This window comes from Palaemon carinicauda, chromosome 37 (assembly GCF_036898095.1).
Source record: "Palaemon carinicauda isolate YSFRI2023 chromosome 37, ASM3689809v2, whole genome shotgun sequence".
NCBI lineage: Eukaryota > Metazoa > Arthropoda > Malacostraca > Decapoda > Palaemonidae > Palaemon > Palaemon carinicauda.
This window is the reverse complement of record NC_090761.1, coordinates 8350938-8368897: the sequence shown is the minus strand read 5'-3', so window position 1 is coordinate 8368897 and position 17960 is coordinate 8350938. Positions and strand designations below refer to the sequence as shown.

Genomic DNA, 17960 nt, shown 5'->3' with positions numbered 1-17960 from the left:
CCAATATACAAGAAATTAATACCTAAAGTAGGTTAAATAGATGAGAGCACTTTGATGTTTGATCATTTTCTGTTGAAATAAACCTTGAAATTGTTTGAGAAAAATTATTACCTCAATTATCACATACTGTAGTTTAATCTTGTTAATAAAATATTTGTGGTTAGCAATTAGATTTGGTAAAAAGGTTTGAGGTTTCATGTGATCCCCAAAGTCACCAAGAAATGCCCTGTGTAAAATGTATTTAGTTAAATAACAAAAAAAGTTTCAATAATTGAAATAGTCCACCACTATTCATTCCAAGGTGTGGTGAATAAGTATGGTACTGACTTGTAATAGTCGTTTATCATCACACATTAATGATAGTTAAATGTTTTGATTAAGTACTCTTGTAATTAGTATGAGCAGTATATGAAGTACAAAAGCATTAACCAAAGTACAGGTTTCATGAGTTCAAACTTGTTAACATCACTTTTGTAAATGTACGAGTCATACTGAACAGATATACTGTGTATATGTATATACATATATATATATATATATATATATATATATATATATATATATATATATATATATATATATATATATATATATATATATATATATATATATATATATATATATATATATTATATATATATATATATATATATATATATATATATATATATATATATATATATATATATATATATATATATATATATATATATATATATATATACACAATGTATATACAGTATATACATACATGCATACATACACTGTTTCAATAGTTGTGTTTAAGTAGAAAGCAGACAAGATTTCATCAGTGAAGTTATAAGAGTCCGGGACATGATAATAAGGTTATCACAGCACTATGATAATGAAAGACCATGGAAATATTTAGCAGGGCTCTTGCTGTTATTGGTATTATTGATTATGGAACTATTTAAAGTTTAAAGCATATTGCTTTGCTGCTGTTTAAAGATATGCAAACCATGTTGCCCTTCGCAAGAGCCCGTTTGTCAATGTCAGACAAGACGAGCTTGGACGCCCTTCCCTCATTAGTGAATGCTTAAATGAAAGGCGGCTAGCATTAGAGTACTTCTTCAATTGTTTGCTTTATCTGTTCCCTTAATCAGAACAGAATAATTAATAGCACTTTGAAGAGGACACTTTTGATGGCAGATTTCATTTATCACCCAGTAGTTGAGACAAGTAGATTTTAGTCTTACATCTCCATAGCCATGTCAGTGTAAACTCACTGTGTAGCTGAAATTGCCTGTGCATTTTATATATATATATATATATACAGTATATATATGTATTTTTATTTATATATCATAGCTATGTTAACCCTATTTTATTTTTAAAAAACACTAAAAGCTGTTGATTAGTTTTTTCTATCTTTGTTTTGCCTCATGCATTATACGTAGCTACCTCGAGGTACAAGAGTTTAGAAAACAACCGTAACATCTGAGAGCATTTCCTGCCTTATATGGTTAATGTGTGACATTTTTGTTGCCTAAGATTTTTCCAGTGATTTTTCATATATTTGCCTGTACATCTCAGCCCTATGCCTGAATAGTTATCAACATTTCCTTTTTTTTATGGTATTGCAGTGCCTTATCATTTGCATGGCTGTTTATGGATAACAAGTCGATACCATTTGTAGATGTTTTCCTTATTGTTAAAAGTGATGTGCATGGAATTTTTTTTTCAAATCTTAAGAGATCTGTATGTTAATGGCAGGAGTAAATCATATTGGGCTAGTGCACTAACTACAGCCTCTCTGCCCAGTAATGATGATGATGATGATGATTATGATGAAGACCCAAATTTTGAATCTTTAAAGTCAAGGTTTACAGACTACCAGTATTGGTTATAGCAAATATTCTGTACTCTTTATGTATTTGATTTTCAGGTGCAGTTCATCATAGTGGATTTGAAAATTTAGTCAAATAAGTTTGAATAAGATTTTTGTCCTTTGTATGAAGTGCAGTCAGAATAGCATAGGTAAAATCATAAAACCCAAAATTTATTCCAAAGTAAATCCTTCATTCAGAATGTTTACCATAGAGGATTTCAGAATTTGGGTCTGCACCCTCGTGTTTTAATGTCTTCTGACAGATATAAAAGACGAAGTAGCGACAAAATTTAGTATGGGATTCATGATGATGGATACAGAACCTTTTGCTTCTTTCCTGAACACGTTTGATGTCAGTCGAACCTCCTAGTATTCCGGGATAGTTGTGGTTTGTTGTCACTATAGTAGCAATATCAGTTCTTATGAGTGAGCTTTTTCTCAATTTTTTGGTTTGGATTCGTTCGTAACAATCGTTTGTGTAGGTTTTGGTCTAAATTTGATTTTTTTTTTCTTTTTCCAATTCTAGGAGATGGAATCTTAGCTCAAATTCGATCTAAATACCACAATATGCGTAAGTAAAAGTATGGTTTGTCAATTCTCTTGACTGTTAATCCTTTTAATGTATTGCTTAGTTGCTTGATAACCTATGTTGAGGTAGAAAGGTGGTGAAGCCATCAACATATGTAGCTTTGGCTGTCAAGGAATGAACACAGATGCTTGTGTCAAATCATCAACGTTCATTACAAGTTGGTTTGTCACAGCTGTAGTTTTACTTATTTTCATTTATACTTATATAACATCAGTATATATATATTTCACATATATATATATATCTCTAATGGATGCGTCAGTGCATTGCTAGTACTGTAATATACTAATTGGGTTAATGACTGCCTGTCATGAAATTAAATATCTTGATTTTTAGTTTTTGTAGATAATTTCCCCAATATTAAGAGGTATTTGGAATTAACTGCTGCTTGTTGGTTCCCAACAAGTAGACTGTTCCAGCCCACAAGGTTCTGTATCCTAACGACTGCTGTCGCTTGTGTATGTCATTATTACAGCCTCTTTGAGTGTCATCACTTTTTATCTTGTTAGTGCATGAGGCATGAAAGAGAGAGAGAATCATATCGCTAACATCATCATAATGAAATTGGTAATCAGACGTTGTCCATTGTAGGCTTATCCTTTAAGGAGAAATGCTGTCGTCTTCTGCACGTTTTAGTTGTGCTACAAATTAGCGTATTCAAAAGAAAAAAAAATGTTCCTCAAACTCACTGCAATGTGTTTGTATTGATTTAAGAGTCTAGAGGTATTTGTAGAATAAATTAACACTTGATATTCTATTTACTGCTGTTTTTCTATGTTAGAAAGTACTATTAACACTAAAAGAGATTATTCAAAGAATTGTTAACTAATGAAAGTTGATTGTAAACTGATGTGGCTGTGTGGATGTTGGCTATATCAGCCCACCACGGAGGTAGACTGACTTGGTCTTTTTTCTTCCCCCCCCTTCTCCTATACCCAGACGAATATAATCTAAACCCAGCGCTAGAATGGGATGATGAATTCACAGGTAGGTCCCGTGCTCCTGGCTGCTTTTACCAAGCTGAAGAGTTGCCATGCCTTTGCTTTTGTCTACTATTAATGATATGTCTTTTCTTTCTGCTTTGGTTATAACTAGCATCATACATTTACCCGTCCCATATCTATTTTGTTTTTCCTAGTTCTTGGATTTTTTTGCACATGCTTTGGATACTCATTCCTTCTGATATTTTTGTTTTATTTTCAAGTGATTATTTGAATTTATAATTATAGTCTTATTTTATTTTGCATTTTAATTTAAAATTGCCAAATAGTAAGGAATGAGTAGATATTGCCAAACTTCTGTATTTCTTATAACATTATGAAAGTGTCACCAATTTAATTAATTTCACACGAATGCTTCCATTTGTTAGCTACTACTGTTGCTTCTTGCAAAACTTGACGGAATCTTGCTTCTTCACAGTTGACCTGACTGACATTGAATTACAATAAACCTGACTATATTCTCTCTCGTTAATTTAGGCTGAGTTATACTAAGTATTTCATGTTTCAGTTCTACGTTAAATGTCAATCCTAGGGCTTGGAAACAAACTAAGTTTCTTCACTAATTTTTATTAATATACAATATTAATTTATGTACCTTTTGGAAAGGACTTTGTGGGCGGTCCATTGAAAAGAGCTTTCTTTGTATACAGTATTGACACATAACTAAACAAATTTTGAAAATTTATATGATTAATTTTTGATAACTATATCATCCTCTGTATATTTGAATAGTATGGCATAACCACACTAATGTTTCAGCTCATGTTGATTGAAACTTCTCTTCATCTCTTCATGTTCAAATAGATTATTAATAACGGTTGTCATTAATCAAGACACTTTAAAATGAAAAGAAAAGAATCACAAGTGTATTAGTACATTGCTCACCGTAGATTTATTTTCTTAACGATGCTTATTTGCTTTCAGAAGTTTGGAAGCCCTTTTTTCGTTACCTAGGCTTTTTACTCATTTAGTCCGAAGCATTGCTTTATTAGGGAATACTGTATAGAAATTGAAACCACATTATGTAAACAATTTGTGGAAATAGTGATTTAAATTCTTAAACTGTACAGTACAAGTTTTACTCCATTGTTAAATATTCAAAAGTTGATATATGAGAAAGGGATAAATGCTCTAATCTTTAATGTATTTTTTTTTTTTCAAGAAGGACAAGCATTCGGAGCATAAATAATTTCTTTGATAAGATTGGGTTGGGTGTTATATAAAGTAGTTTAGAATAATGTGATTTTTTTTTTAGTTATATATCTTGAATAATTTCATCATGTGTGACATGAGGGAGTAGAAAGTCTAATGGTCAAGTTTGAAGCTGTCATTTAAGAAAGTGAATGGTCATTGGAATGAAGTACTGTTCCTTGCATTTTTTTTTTCATAGTTTTATCAGTCATTCTGGAAACTACTGATCCACTAGGTACTGTAGTAGAAAAGAAAATATTTTATTGTACTGGTTTTTTGTGTATTCTTTGATTTGATTGGAAAGGTAGTTTAGCATCCATATTCTAATAGGATTCTTATTTTACTTGTTTACTGGTATGGGATTGGTCTTTGTTTATATTCTTTAGGGATAAGAGCTATTTGAGTTGCTTCTTGGGCGGATGTTTATTTGTTAATGAACCATACAACTTGATTACTAAAGTATTGGGCTATTAGTGCTCAATGCTTGACATTTTGTATTGTGAATTTTCAAAATTTAATTAAATGCAAATCATTGTTTCAAATGAGGTGCAAATCATAAGGAAACTGGTAATGGGGAAGGTTTGATAAATACATTGGTAAAAGATGACTATCATACTTTTGTGTAAATTCTGAAGGAAGTTGTTTGACAAAATAAAGCCTAGAATTGAATACTGTAATTTGCACAAAGTTAAAACCAATTATGACAATGCTAGGTATTGAATGTTATTCATAGTAGGCTGTCTGGGTGAGTTGCTTGTGAAGTAGTTTGGAATTATGTCATTTTAAGGTTTATGTCTGTTCTTGATGTCAAAACTTTTGAGTATGGACAATGGTGATTGTAGTTTATCTATAGTTTACAGTAGTGAACCCTGTCAGTTTATTGTAAGTTTTCATCAACAGGATAAATTGCTTTTTTAGTTGGCCTATATATGATTATAATGTTGAATAATTTTAAAGGAACTTTTTTTTATATAATTGTACAATATTTTGATAACCAGTCAAGGTATCATAGCGAAAAGCCTGAAAAGGCAATTGAAAATGAAGCTCTAATGCTTAAAAAAACATGAAAAGGATTTTGGAATTAATGAAACATTAATTAAATAAACAAATAAACTATGATATATATTTGATGAACTAAAAATGCCAGTACAGTATAACAACTAGGTTAGACACAAAGTCTTTGAGATGAATATGAAAAATATTCCATGCAAGCAAACTTGTTGACTCCCATTCGTGTAATGCCATACAGTATTTCATGGTATGACTTATGTTCTTTGGAATGTGGATCATCTTGTGCTGTATTTCCTTCAAGGGGCAAGTGGGATTTGAATAGTTCACTTAACAAACTGTGCTTTTAGCCACTTATAATTGACTACACTCTCTGAAAAGACCATTTTCACAGAACCAGCTGAATCAAGATACAGTGGTTGCGCAAGATACGGTGAGTTGATAACTTGGATTACTGTTTAGTACAGTATATTTTCAAATGCGTAATTAGCGGTGCAGTATCTTGAATTGCCTAAGTAATGCTAAAGGAAAGCTAAAATTGCCAAGTCTTGTTCTGCTTAGCGCTAGAAAAGAAGGGGGTTATATGATCCTAACAATTTCATGTTGTTATTTCAGAACTGGTCAAGTTTTAAGTTTTATAAATATATCAGTCAGTGATGTTTAGCAATGAAAAATTGCTTATTGATACATCCACACAACAGAATTGTGTAGGGCAAAACTAGTTGGAGATTTAAAACATAAATTATGTTCAATGGGCAAAGATGAATACAAATGCACCACTAGAATGGAAATTATTTACAAGACTGATCTCAGATGATTTTGTATTTCAAGTATTTCATTGCTAATAATAAAAAAAACTCATAGCTATAGAAAGAATTATCGTCCTGGTGTCATGTTCAGAATGAATATTGGAAGTAAATTGAAATTTATCTTCCTTAGCGATTATCGAAAGGAGTTCATTTATATTGCGAGTTTCAATCTAGTTTTTCATATGTAGTACAGTATAAGATAGAGAAAAAAAATTCTTCCATGTGTTTGGTAAATCTATAAAGGAACCATGGTTAGCTTTGTGTGTAATTGTAATCTTCTGGTATAATAAAGGCTTGGATATAAGGAAATAAATGATTAATCTTACTTTGTTATAGCTTAGTTTGTTTTAAAAGATTTTGTTCCTCTTCTTTTTCTTCAGTTTGATTGTATTTGATGTGAGTGATCTGTTAATTTTTCTTGGGTAACTGTCTTAGAATTGGTAGTTTGATATCTGTGTAAAGAATATAAGTTAGGCTTTTAAAATGTCTTGGATTTGTTTGTGGATAGATTGGTCAGTATGTTCATAAGGTCTGTATATATGATTTTAGTATTAGAAAAATAGTAAGAAGTCCATCATATATCTTCATGTTCACTGGCTTCACAGAGTGCATTAGTGAGTTAGGAGGCAATGCTGATAACTGGTGATATTGTTACAGTTTCGTAAAGGAGGTTTATAAAGGGCATGATTTTCCAGTTTGATTTGTATCCAAATTTTGGAGACCTTTTTAGTAGTATATAATTTTCTTGTTTTTCTTGAGCAGGATGGTGACTTCTGTTAAGTGTGGCTTAGGACGTTATTTTATCTGGTTTTAATTGTTATGAGAGCATCATTATCCATTGTGTTCGTTTTATGATTGAGATTATTCCAGTAGGTTCTAGTGCAAATTTATCAGGCGAGAATACAATTGGGTTTAATAATCTGAATTTGTAATTCAGTCGATAGCGGTTTGATATACCTACAGAATTTTTGTTATTGTTTATCGTATAGATTTATTAGGTTTTTTTTTTCCGTATCCCCCATTTATTGACGTATGGTAGTAGTATTGGTGGATATACAGTAATTTCAAGTAATTTTAGTTTTTTCATGGGAATAAACCCTCAAAAAAAAGTTTAGCTCAAGAGTAGAGTTAAAATAGTTTTTCATTGCCTTCCATTAGTCATACGTTGCCATATCTGTGGCGAGGTGATTTCTAGATTCCATGGAAACACAAAATGAATGCTCCTAATACCTCTTTTCTCAGCTGTGAGAACATACATACAAGGCTTTTATCGTTCTCCTGTGTTGTCTGCAAAGCATAAACGTTGTCACAAATCTTCCACACTATTGCTTTGTGCCTATTCTTGTGCAGAGTAAATATTAGCATTTATAGGTTTACCTAGCGGGCATAGAATTTTTAGAAGAGTTGTTTTGATTTTTCTAGTTAATATTAAAGATTGTGTAATAATGGGTAAGGCTGTACTGTTATATAATTGTTTTGTATATGAAGAATATTCTTTTTAGTATATGAAGATTGCATTATAAGTAATCAACTGGGATGGTTTGGTTTCAAATTAAGATTACTTTTTTTGTCGGATGTGCGAAAAAATTTTCTTTTCTCATTTGGACTTATACTACAGTGTATTGTACTTGGCAACTTGAAATGGGTCTCATTGGAATGTCCCAATTTGGCATTTGATTTTTGGATTCGTTGTCAGATGATGTTTAGAAAATTGACTTGTCTTACACACTTTGTTGGCTTTTGTCTTTATTTTGTAGTTCATTCCTGCTTTGAAGGTTATATTACAAAGGAGTGTTTACTATTCTGAATCTCTGACCCTACAATCATGTCCAAGTAGACTGAAGAGAAGACTTAACAGCACAGTATACGTTTAGTCTATAGATTTTCTTCTAATATTGTGACCAATGGCTTCTCACACCAAACTCCCAAACTCTGAAACTTTAAGCATTGTTTTATTTTATACAGTACCTGTATTAGTACTGGTGTCAATGTATAACCTCTCTTGGTAGACTACAGAGAAAAGTAAACCTATTTACTTTATAGGAATGTGCAGTTCACAGTGACTATACCAATGTAGTTTACTCCAGTTACATGAGAAATCTTGGGGAAGTTATATCAATCTGTTGAGCAGTATGGAAGTCTAGGAATAGCATATGAATTTATGATTTAAGCAATCCATCTGCATAAGAATTGGAAGTTAGTACGGTAATTATCTGCAAATATTCCAAAAAGTTTACTTCTTTGGTAAATGGTCTTGTACTGTACATCTTGTGCAGAAATATTGACTGCAAACTGTATCAGTCTATCAAGATTTATTTATCTTATGTTTTGGTTAAATTACCTCTTAATAAACTTGCAGTGTTGTATATACAGAAACTTTAACTTACAATAGTTCAGTGTTTATATTTAAATACTGTATAGTTAAGAGTAATAATAAGCTGTAATGTTCCTGAATATAAGTCTTGGCTTTATTTTGTTATTAGAAAAAAATTAAAATATATAAGAACAGAAATTTTGATTATTACTAGTTGAACTAGTTGCAAAGTAGAATGCTATAAGTCCAAGGGCTCTAACATGGAAAGCAGCCCATTGCTGAAAGGAAGTGGAGAAATAACAAATAAACAATGTGAAATTTTATAAATTTTTTTTGGAGTAAAGATCAATAACTACATTAAAAAAGATCTCCCTTATCCAGCAAGAAAAGTCAGTCTCTTGTGCAGTATATGCTTTCGGTTTTTTCACTTTGATTACATCAAAGCCTCAAAGCCTTTCTTCAAACATCTTTTATCATCTCTCATAGTTGTATTTTCTTTCTTCCTGCTGAGCTACACCTGTTATCATTTCTTTATCTGAATTTATTTTATAAATCAGAGAGTTTTTTTGGTCTACATGTTTATATTCAGTAGCTACGATTGAGGTGTTGTGAAGTAAGTTTTATTCTTTACAATGCTTAAATGGCTTCTTACTTGAGAACTAGATTTTACTGTATTATGTTATGTTGGCCAAGATCTTAATATTGTACAGTTTACATGTTACTGATAGTCCTGTATGCAAATGAGGGTTTTGTCTAGATACTGATATGAAGTGTCATCAAAAGAAGTTGCATGAGTTATGGGACTGCCCTTGGAAAGTTTGTCTTCTTCAAATTCTTGTTCTCAAACATATTTTTTTTTTTTTGTACAGGAAGTAAAAGTTGAAAAAATCCCTGAGGTCCTGTGAGGAAATATGCAGGAAAACAAAATGCTTTCTGCCTCTTTGTAGGATAAGGGAAGGAGCTTGGAATCTTATCTATTGGGAAGACATAGAGTTGAAGGTTTTCTTCTCATTTTCTATTTTCCTTCCAAGTAAAAAGTTCTTACTCTTCCTTCTCTCCATGTTTCTTTTATTAGTTATGCAATTAAATACTTTTGAATTTTATTATACTGTATATGACTTTGAGATTTGGAAGATCCCACCTCTCTCACCCCTGAGATGGGTGGATTGCTTAACTAACTTACTTCTACCCCAGTCTGTTTGTATTTTTATTTAAAATTGGCTATAGTTATATGTATGACCACACATTGCTATTGTGAAATGTTACTCACAGCCATGCCCTTTGGGCTAAACATAGCCCCAAGGATATTCACGAAACTTGCGGATACAATCGTCCAACAACTACGCTTAGAAGGAATTCAGGTAGTGGCATACCGGGACGATTGGCTGGTGTGGGCAGCATCCAAGACAGCCTGTCTACATGTTTTGCTGATTTTTCTCATTTCCTAGAATTTCAAAAACATTCTTATTTTAGTGAGACTCGTATGTTCACTCTTTTCAATCCCTCTCTGGTACTCTGAGAGATGTTGAGGAGTTGTCCTCCAAGAGAAAATGGTCAACATAGTGTTGCTAATATTGTTAATCAAGTACAACATAAATATAAAGCAAATTTTCTCTCTTTATCTTGTTGAAGGGATGTGCTGAAAATTCTGCTCCTTTTTGGAACAATGGTGCTCTTTGTTATGCTTTAGTGGAAGTCACCTCTTTTTAGAGAAAGAGGGAATTAGATTGAAGGATGCCTAGGTATTACAGAAAACTACTGCTAATTTATTTAGAATTATATTGCAATGAAAAGGAAATTTATTCAGCAAAATAAATATTTAAAACTATGTGTGCTAAGAGGATTTGAGTAAAATATCCACAAAAAAGGTGGCGCATGAGCGAAAAATTTGTTCATGGAGGGGTGTGGTTGGAAGGGCTAACAAATTCCATCTGCTTCAACCCAAGAAAAGTGTTATTAGTTGCCAGGTCACGAGATATCTTATCTTGTACAATATTGTAATTGAAGTTTTTGTATGTACGGTATCCTAAAAGGTTTCCATATTACTGTACTCACTTTAAGGTGATGGAGGGGCGGGGTTTTGAATGACATTCAAATGGCAGTTATTAGCATAATAGCAGAACTGTCGCATTAACAAATGAAATACTTTTACCAGAATTTTAATTCAGCATTTAAACAAAAGCACTTAGTTTCAGTTAGAAGGAAAATTTTATGAGTAAAAAGTTGTGTTGAGGCAAAAAAGCTGTCTGAAATATCACTTGAAAAAAAAATATTTGTACTTCGATATATCTTGACGAAGATGAACAAAGATAAAAGAAATTCTGAATCTCGATAGTCATTAACTTTTCAACTGATGATCTGAGAATCAGCCAAATAGAATTAGTGGAATTTCAGTAAAGGAAAAGTAAGCTGTGCCTATGTGCAATTATAGTAACTAAGCAAGGTAGAGAATTCATGTTGTAATGAAACTGTTGGCATTTAGGTTAGGTCAGGGTGAAATAGTAACATGGCTTTTACTCATAAGGTTTACTAAAATTCAATTTTAGTAATATTTTGTTCCATAACATAAAAATCTTTCAAAGTTTGATATGCAAAGTCTCTTCAAAGGTTATATCATATACGTATGTTTGTTTTATTCTGAATTGTCTTGTTACCTATTCGTTTGTTGTTATTATTGCCCATATATTTCAAATGTATTGTTATATTGTACGGGGAGATAACTTTAATAGATTTTGAGGTATGTTTTATAGCAAATTCATTCATTTATAGATTAAAAGGGAAAATCCTCATTGTTTTACAAGAGAAGGTAAATTAAGCATGGTAAAATTTTGATTGTTTAAATGCAAAGTGATAAATCTCAAGTTTCACTGGCTGAAAGTCTTGTGTTGAGTGAATAGATAAAAATCTCATTGCCAAGTAAATTTATAAAGATCTTATTTTTATAATTTATTTGCAGCAGAAGATGCTTTAAATTTTGTCTTTTGGTTTAAACCTTATTTTCCCATACAATAGTTAATATTTTTTAAGTATTACTTTAATTTATGATAGCTTAAGCCTTTAAAGGAAAGTTTTTCCACCAAAAATATTTATATCTACTATTATATGCATTCAGTTGAATACCTCTTTTGTCATTATTTTGGTAGTTTGAGGTTGTTTTGAGTGCCAGACATTGACATGAAGACTATAGCATAAATGGACTAGATACGAATAATTCAACTACTGTACTAGGTTGCTTGCAGCCTATCCCCTCACCCAAGGCTACTATTTTTGGCCTCCCTATAAAATCATGTAACTCACATGACGTTTAGAGTCCCACCCATCGGGTAGGGGTTAATGGAGAGGCAGGCAAACACTACTAAAAAAGGAATGTTTAATTTTAAGAAAAATTATCTGTTTGGAAAAGCTGTACGTGGAGTGTGTTAATTTTGTAAAATGCAAAATTTATGTATATTGAGAAAGTTTCGCCAGGAATGCTTTGTCTTTCAAAGTAGGATTAGAACATGAATTTATCATCAAATTGATGGTTATCACGATCTTTAATTTGACCTTCGTTCTATTGGTATTTGGAACTACTAAAATCTGATTTTTAGTTAGACTTAGAAGATATTAGTAGACAGCATATGTATACCTAGATATGACTCGTATTTAACACATTGGGAAGTAGGTGCAAGAAGAGCTAGACTGAGTTTTGTCGAGTGGTTCTGTGTTTAAAAAAAATTACGCAATCCACATTACTGTGGTCAGTGGAATCTGGCAGGCTATGAAAGTATTGTACTGTAGTCAATTTAATGCAGGAAGTATTTTATTTGACCTAGATTTACCTCGTATTTCTGTATCAATAGATGGAAAACTCCTGACATGCTGTGGTTTCAAATCTAAGTTGCATAATATGGGAATTGTCAGGCGTAATATACTGTACAGTACTGTACTTTGAAATTTTTGGTTTGCTATGATGTCTTAGGAGGGAAGTTAAGCTTTGTCTCGATTTACACTCAGACATGCATAATGCAAGAGTTTCAGTGCGTCATATGGAAAGGGCTATTATTTGAATTTGTGTTATCTGAATTACAAGGTTTGGCATTTGGAATATAATATACACCAGTTATAGTCTTCATATTTAAATGACCTTTACATCCATTGACTTCCCCAAATCATGTTTATTTAAATGTACTTAACTGCTGTGCCACTTTGACATTTTTTTTAATGGCCATGTCAGATTTTATGTTTGCTCACTTAGTATACATTATGTGCATGTTAGTAAGTACAGTACTGTAGTTACTTCAATTAGCAAGTTTTATGTTTCGTAGATGTGTGTGGTACGTTGTCAGATTGTAAGAGTATCAAAATTAGTTGGTAGAAGTAGAAGTATGTGGCCATGCAATTATGGGTATGTATTGGAATGTAGGAATGAAAGTATATTTTGGATTCAGTAAGGATGGTATTGATAATATTTAGTTTACGAGGAGCATTTTTATTCATGTTGTGCATTGTGTTATGGTTTTTATGGTTTATATTTCCTGAGAATTTTTAAAAATAATTATTGTTGATCATAAAGTGTTAACATGTTTCTGTGTAAGCACACCTTTTATCATTTAGAATCGAGATATGTCTTCAGCGGTAATAGAGTGGCCACTAAATTGTTAACACTGTAGTTGGTTAATGACAGGTGATGTGAGGGATGAAGGCCTGCCTACCAGCCTGTCACTGAATAGCCATTTTTTTTCTTTGGCTGTGATTGGCACAAATGTGTCGCCACATTCCTTTCTCGACTGTTGTATCTTTTCTCTCAAATGGTTTGATAAGTGTTGGTTTTTGTTTAGATTTTGTAAGCACTCTTGCTTATATTCAGAAACGCACTGTACTGTAAGCATAAGTTGTAGCAAATAATGTTACTATTAGGATACAACTTTAAAAATCCCATGTGTTGTGTACTTTATCTTTGTGAAGGGGTGACAGTCAGCAGCCCTCTCTTCTTGTAGTGTTATTCTTACTCTTTTGATTGAAAAGGTGATAAACTCTGAGTAAAAATTGTCTTGCTTCGTGGTAGTTTTTCTCCATGAGAGGGAATTACAGAGCTGACCTGTTGGAGTTGTCATGCTGACTGGTACCTGGTAGGAAGGGTTAGCGGACATGACCTTGCTGTTACGGCTATTGCTGTTCAGCTTCAAGTAGTCATGGAGTTTTTTCACCGATTGCTACCTTTTTGGTAGGTCAGCAAGGTTTATACCAATATTAGGAGATCGGTCCTTCTGGACAGAACACTTGACTGCAAGGCGATTTAGGGTAAGGATGCTATGTTATTTAAATCTATCATCATCCTTCTCTTTGATTCTGACGATTCTTCTCAGAAGAAGTTGAAAAAGTCCCAGAAGGCCAGTCGTAAAGACCAGGCTGGCTTTAGATGCACAACCTTGTATGTGCTTGGCCCTGTATTTGCATGGGCCATTGCCAGGCTGCTACCCACTGTGCTACCTTGGCCAGCCCAACACCTGCGCTGATCTTAGATACATGGCACTGTACTAAGAACTGGGTGGTTGTCTTGACTACCTCAGTAGCTAGTTATTTTTTTACTTTAACTCTGTCCTGGCTTCCATATTTCTATTTTGCTGTTGAACTTTTATGTCATAGAAAACCTGAGATACACTTTGGTGCTGATTGCCTCCTTACCATAGCACCATCCCATAGCACAAATCCATAAATCCAAATGAACCCGTGCCTCTGACCCAGGTGGCTGGTTTGATTACACTGGTAGTCGAGTTGGGCAGAGATGCATGGCTCTGTGCAGATATGTGCACTTTTCCCGGTGCCCAAAACTTGTAAGTGTTTGGGTGCACTCCACGAATTAAGAAGATGGCACCTCTCAGGGCATCATTGTGGGTAGCCGCAGCCACTAACCAATGATCATGGAACCATTGTTCTATCTTCACCACAATCAACAGAGGGAAGGATAAATAGTGCCCTTTTTTTATGCAGTGCTTTGGTACTTTCAAAAGAGGAGATACTGTACCTCTTTTCTGTACCAGTTTTGCATGTTAGCACTCTGGGTTGTACCATGTTGGTCAGTGTATAGTCCCTGATCTGGACTTCAGAGCTCTGAGCCAGGCTGATCACACTCATCAGAGGGAGGGTACACTGTACTACTTTTGCTCTCTGACCTTGGGGACTATTCTCATAACAGGTTGAGGAGTACGTATTCTCTAACCTTAAAGTACCGTCAAGATATACCAGCTCTAAGGATCAGATAGATGCTGGACTACTCTTCTTCATCTCTTGTAGGTGGTGTTGAGATAATTGTGGAAGGGGATACTGTGTATCAGTGCTCCTTCTACCATGCAGTATCCTTAAAAGGCTCTAGTCTTCAAGGTAGGTTGAGGGATACTGTGTCCATGCCGGTTGGCTAAGACCACCTGCAGCTTTTTCCTCCAAAAACAGTTGGACCCTGCTCCACTCATTTTTGCCCCTCCTAGGTTCACTTCAGTAGGAGTGTTAAGAGGAAAAAGTTGGGGGAAGATGAAGCATTGTATGTCCCCTGCTGTTAGTAGAGGGATGCCTTGCCTTTCATATTCCCTCCCTCTTCCATCTAAATACATTCTATACCTACTTTCCAGGTTCCATTTTTGGACATGTGAAATTAGAACGATCCTATATTTTGTACTGGAAGTGTTGTATGACCTTCTCCAGTCCTCTCCTGATGGCTCTTCATGAGTCATTGCAAGGACAGAGCATGTGTCCATATTCCTCTTCGTCAAACAGGTACTTGTCAGGTCGTGTAGGGACAAAGCATGTGTCCATACTCCTCTCCTTTGAACAGGTATTTGTCTCAGGGTTGGAGCATGTGTTCATACTCATCTAGGTCTAACATTACTCATCAGGCCGTGCAGGGATGGAGCACGTGTCCATATCCTCTGTGTCGAATAGGTACCTGCTACTGCTGCCAGGCTGTTCATTTGTAAGTTTTGCTCCATACCTAGCTTCCAGAGAGGAAGACTTAAAGAATTTGGTGACCTGGGCCACTTGCAGTCCATGCAGGCCTTCAGTCATTCCACTAGTCTCTTTTGCTCCTTAAGTGTTTACAAAATTGTCAGTCCTGGTGTTTATTCGTGTCTTGCTTGGAATAGCATTTTAAGTGTCTTCTCAGGACAAGATCAAGACTACTCCTTGCTCATATTACAATCTAAGGATTGTGTATAGGAGGTTTTAATCTCAAGCCCAATCAAGGTTTGAATACCTGGGAATTATGTTTGAATGGGAATATTTTTTTATGCCTGTGCTTTTATTATCACTCTGAAAGATAGCCAACTTGTACCTGATCAGTAGAAACCACTGAACCACTCATTGTAGCAAGGAAGAACTGTGTTGGCAAATGTAGAAGAGCAAGCTTGCCCTCTCATTTTCTTTTTCCTATCAACTCCTTCCCCCCTCCCATTATCTTCGTCAGACAGTTCTTTTTAGAAGGAAGAAGCAGCAGCAGTAGTAGTTGTGCAGAAGACCTCTAGCCAAGTTCTTTGGTAATTTTAGAGTGCATTCTCTTCCTTTAGGAGGAAGGGACAGATCTCACCCGCTGACCGTTCCTTTGGGTTCAATCAGTGGATTTGTAGACCAAGTGAGGGCAAGCATTGCACCTACCTTTGTTATTCACATCTTAACAAGGGAGGAGTACCTTGGCCTTTAGTATTGACTCATTCTGGAATCGCTACCTTCGGGGTTAGTCAAACAATTTTGAGTATGATATGACTGTCCTCTTTTATTGGATGCAGGTGAACAGTCTTGACCAGGACCCAGTACTGATTCTATAGGCCAAGCAAAGGTGATAATGTGTCACTCCAGCCAGATTACTTTTCACAAGTCATAAACTTCATTGTCTGCATCTGCTGTAGAAATGCCTCCGTAGTTAGGATCCTCCTCCACTGGGGAATGATCCATGCTTGAAGTGAGCTTCGAGCAGTCTTTCCTACCCTTGGACATACCTCTTAGGGTGGGATAGTCCTTATTCTCAGGGCACTCCTTGGTATTGTGTTGATCCCTCCTTCCTGGGGATTGGCTTTGCTCAAAGGGCTTTGAGTAGTCTTGTCTATCCTTGGATTTAGATCATAGGGTGGGATGGTCCTTGTCCTCAGGGCACTGGTGTCTTTGCTTATATCATAGGGGCCCTTCCCTCAAGACTGTCTCTTATTTGCATTGGCATGGGGTTTTGAGAGTTTCTGGCTCTCCATAATGTCAAACTTAAGAGGAATGTGGGCTCTGTTGCCTTTGTTGTCTCGCAGACTGTGTGATGAAAACCCAATATCAGTAGGTCTCATATGGGAAAGTTGACGTAAAGTTACTTAATGTCATGCCAGGGCCTTCAGTGCTACCTGATTGGGACTCAACATTTTGCATGCAAGTGTCGCAGCCTTTTCATTAGCCCGAGCATTAACTAGAAGGAAGAGGGCAAACTGTTCCTTTTGGCTTGGTGAGTGTTTGCTTGCTGATGCAACCTTTGTCAGTGCATACCATTCCTTTTGGCTTGGTTAGGCTGTTTTCTTGCAGATTTGACTTTGGTCAGTATATACCGTTCCTTTTGACTGGGTGAGGCTGTTTGCATGCAGATGCGACTTTGTCATTGCATACCTTTGCTTCTCAAAAGAGCCTATAAGTTTAATCCCATCAGTTTACATGTTGGCATACTTGGAGTAATGGGTCTGAGGGTGTCAGATACCTTTGCTTCTGTACCTTACAAATGATGCCAAAATACCCTTGGACTCCTATTCCCTAGGCCCTGAGGGGCCTACCCTGTTGGTAGTGCTCCCTTCTTCCAGGACTTATACATCCCATCTAAGATAGCATGTTTGGCATAATTCTAGAAGAGAGTTAGAATGACTTAATCTTAAAACTTCTTGTTCTTATGTTGAGGGGATACAGCAGCCACAATTGTTACACACGAGTTGAATGTCTGATGCTGGTGAGTTGCACTGGGGAGCAACTTTCTTGCAGACTACATCTACCAAGAAGCAGCTCCTCTATCCTCCTGTCAAAGGGGAGGATGGATCAGTTTCTTACTAAATATTTCTCTTTTTGTGCTTGGTTTGACACTGCCAACACCATCTCCCTGTTAGGTAGATAAGTTTTTGGGTCCTAGTGCTAGTTTCATTTTGAGCTGTATTGGCTGAAGCTCTTACAGTTTTTACATTCCTATGATTAGCTGCCAGGAGATTGTTGG

The 17960-nt window shown here is 34.8% G+C and overlaps 1 protein-coding gene across 48 annotated transcripts in view; it reads left to right on the top strand.

Annotated features, from left to right (window-relative positions):
- sw (short wing) overlaps nt 1-17960 on the top strand; it is a 171389-nt gene that overhangs the window by 107198 nt on the left and 46231 nt on the right. For 12 of the 48 annotated variants that reach the window (XM_068360733.1, XM_068360730.1, XM_068360692.1 and 9 more), the window contains 2 exons: nt 2376-2420; nt 3378-3425. The exons of 7 other annotated variants lie outside the window; for them this stretch is intronic. In XM_068360733.1, coding sequence (XP_068216834.1) covers nt 2376-2420; nt 3378-3425 — 93 coding nt within the window. Of the gene's footprint in view, nt 1-2375; nt 2421-3377; nt 3426-6032; nt 6072-17960 lie in introns of all 48 variants that reach the window. 29 more of the 48 variants (XM_068360691.1, XM_068360724.1, XM_068360700.1 and 26 more) reach the window with 4 other exon arrangements.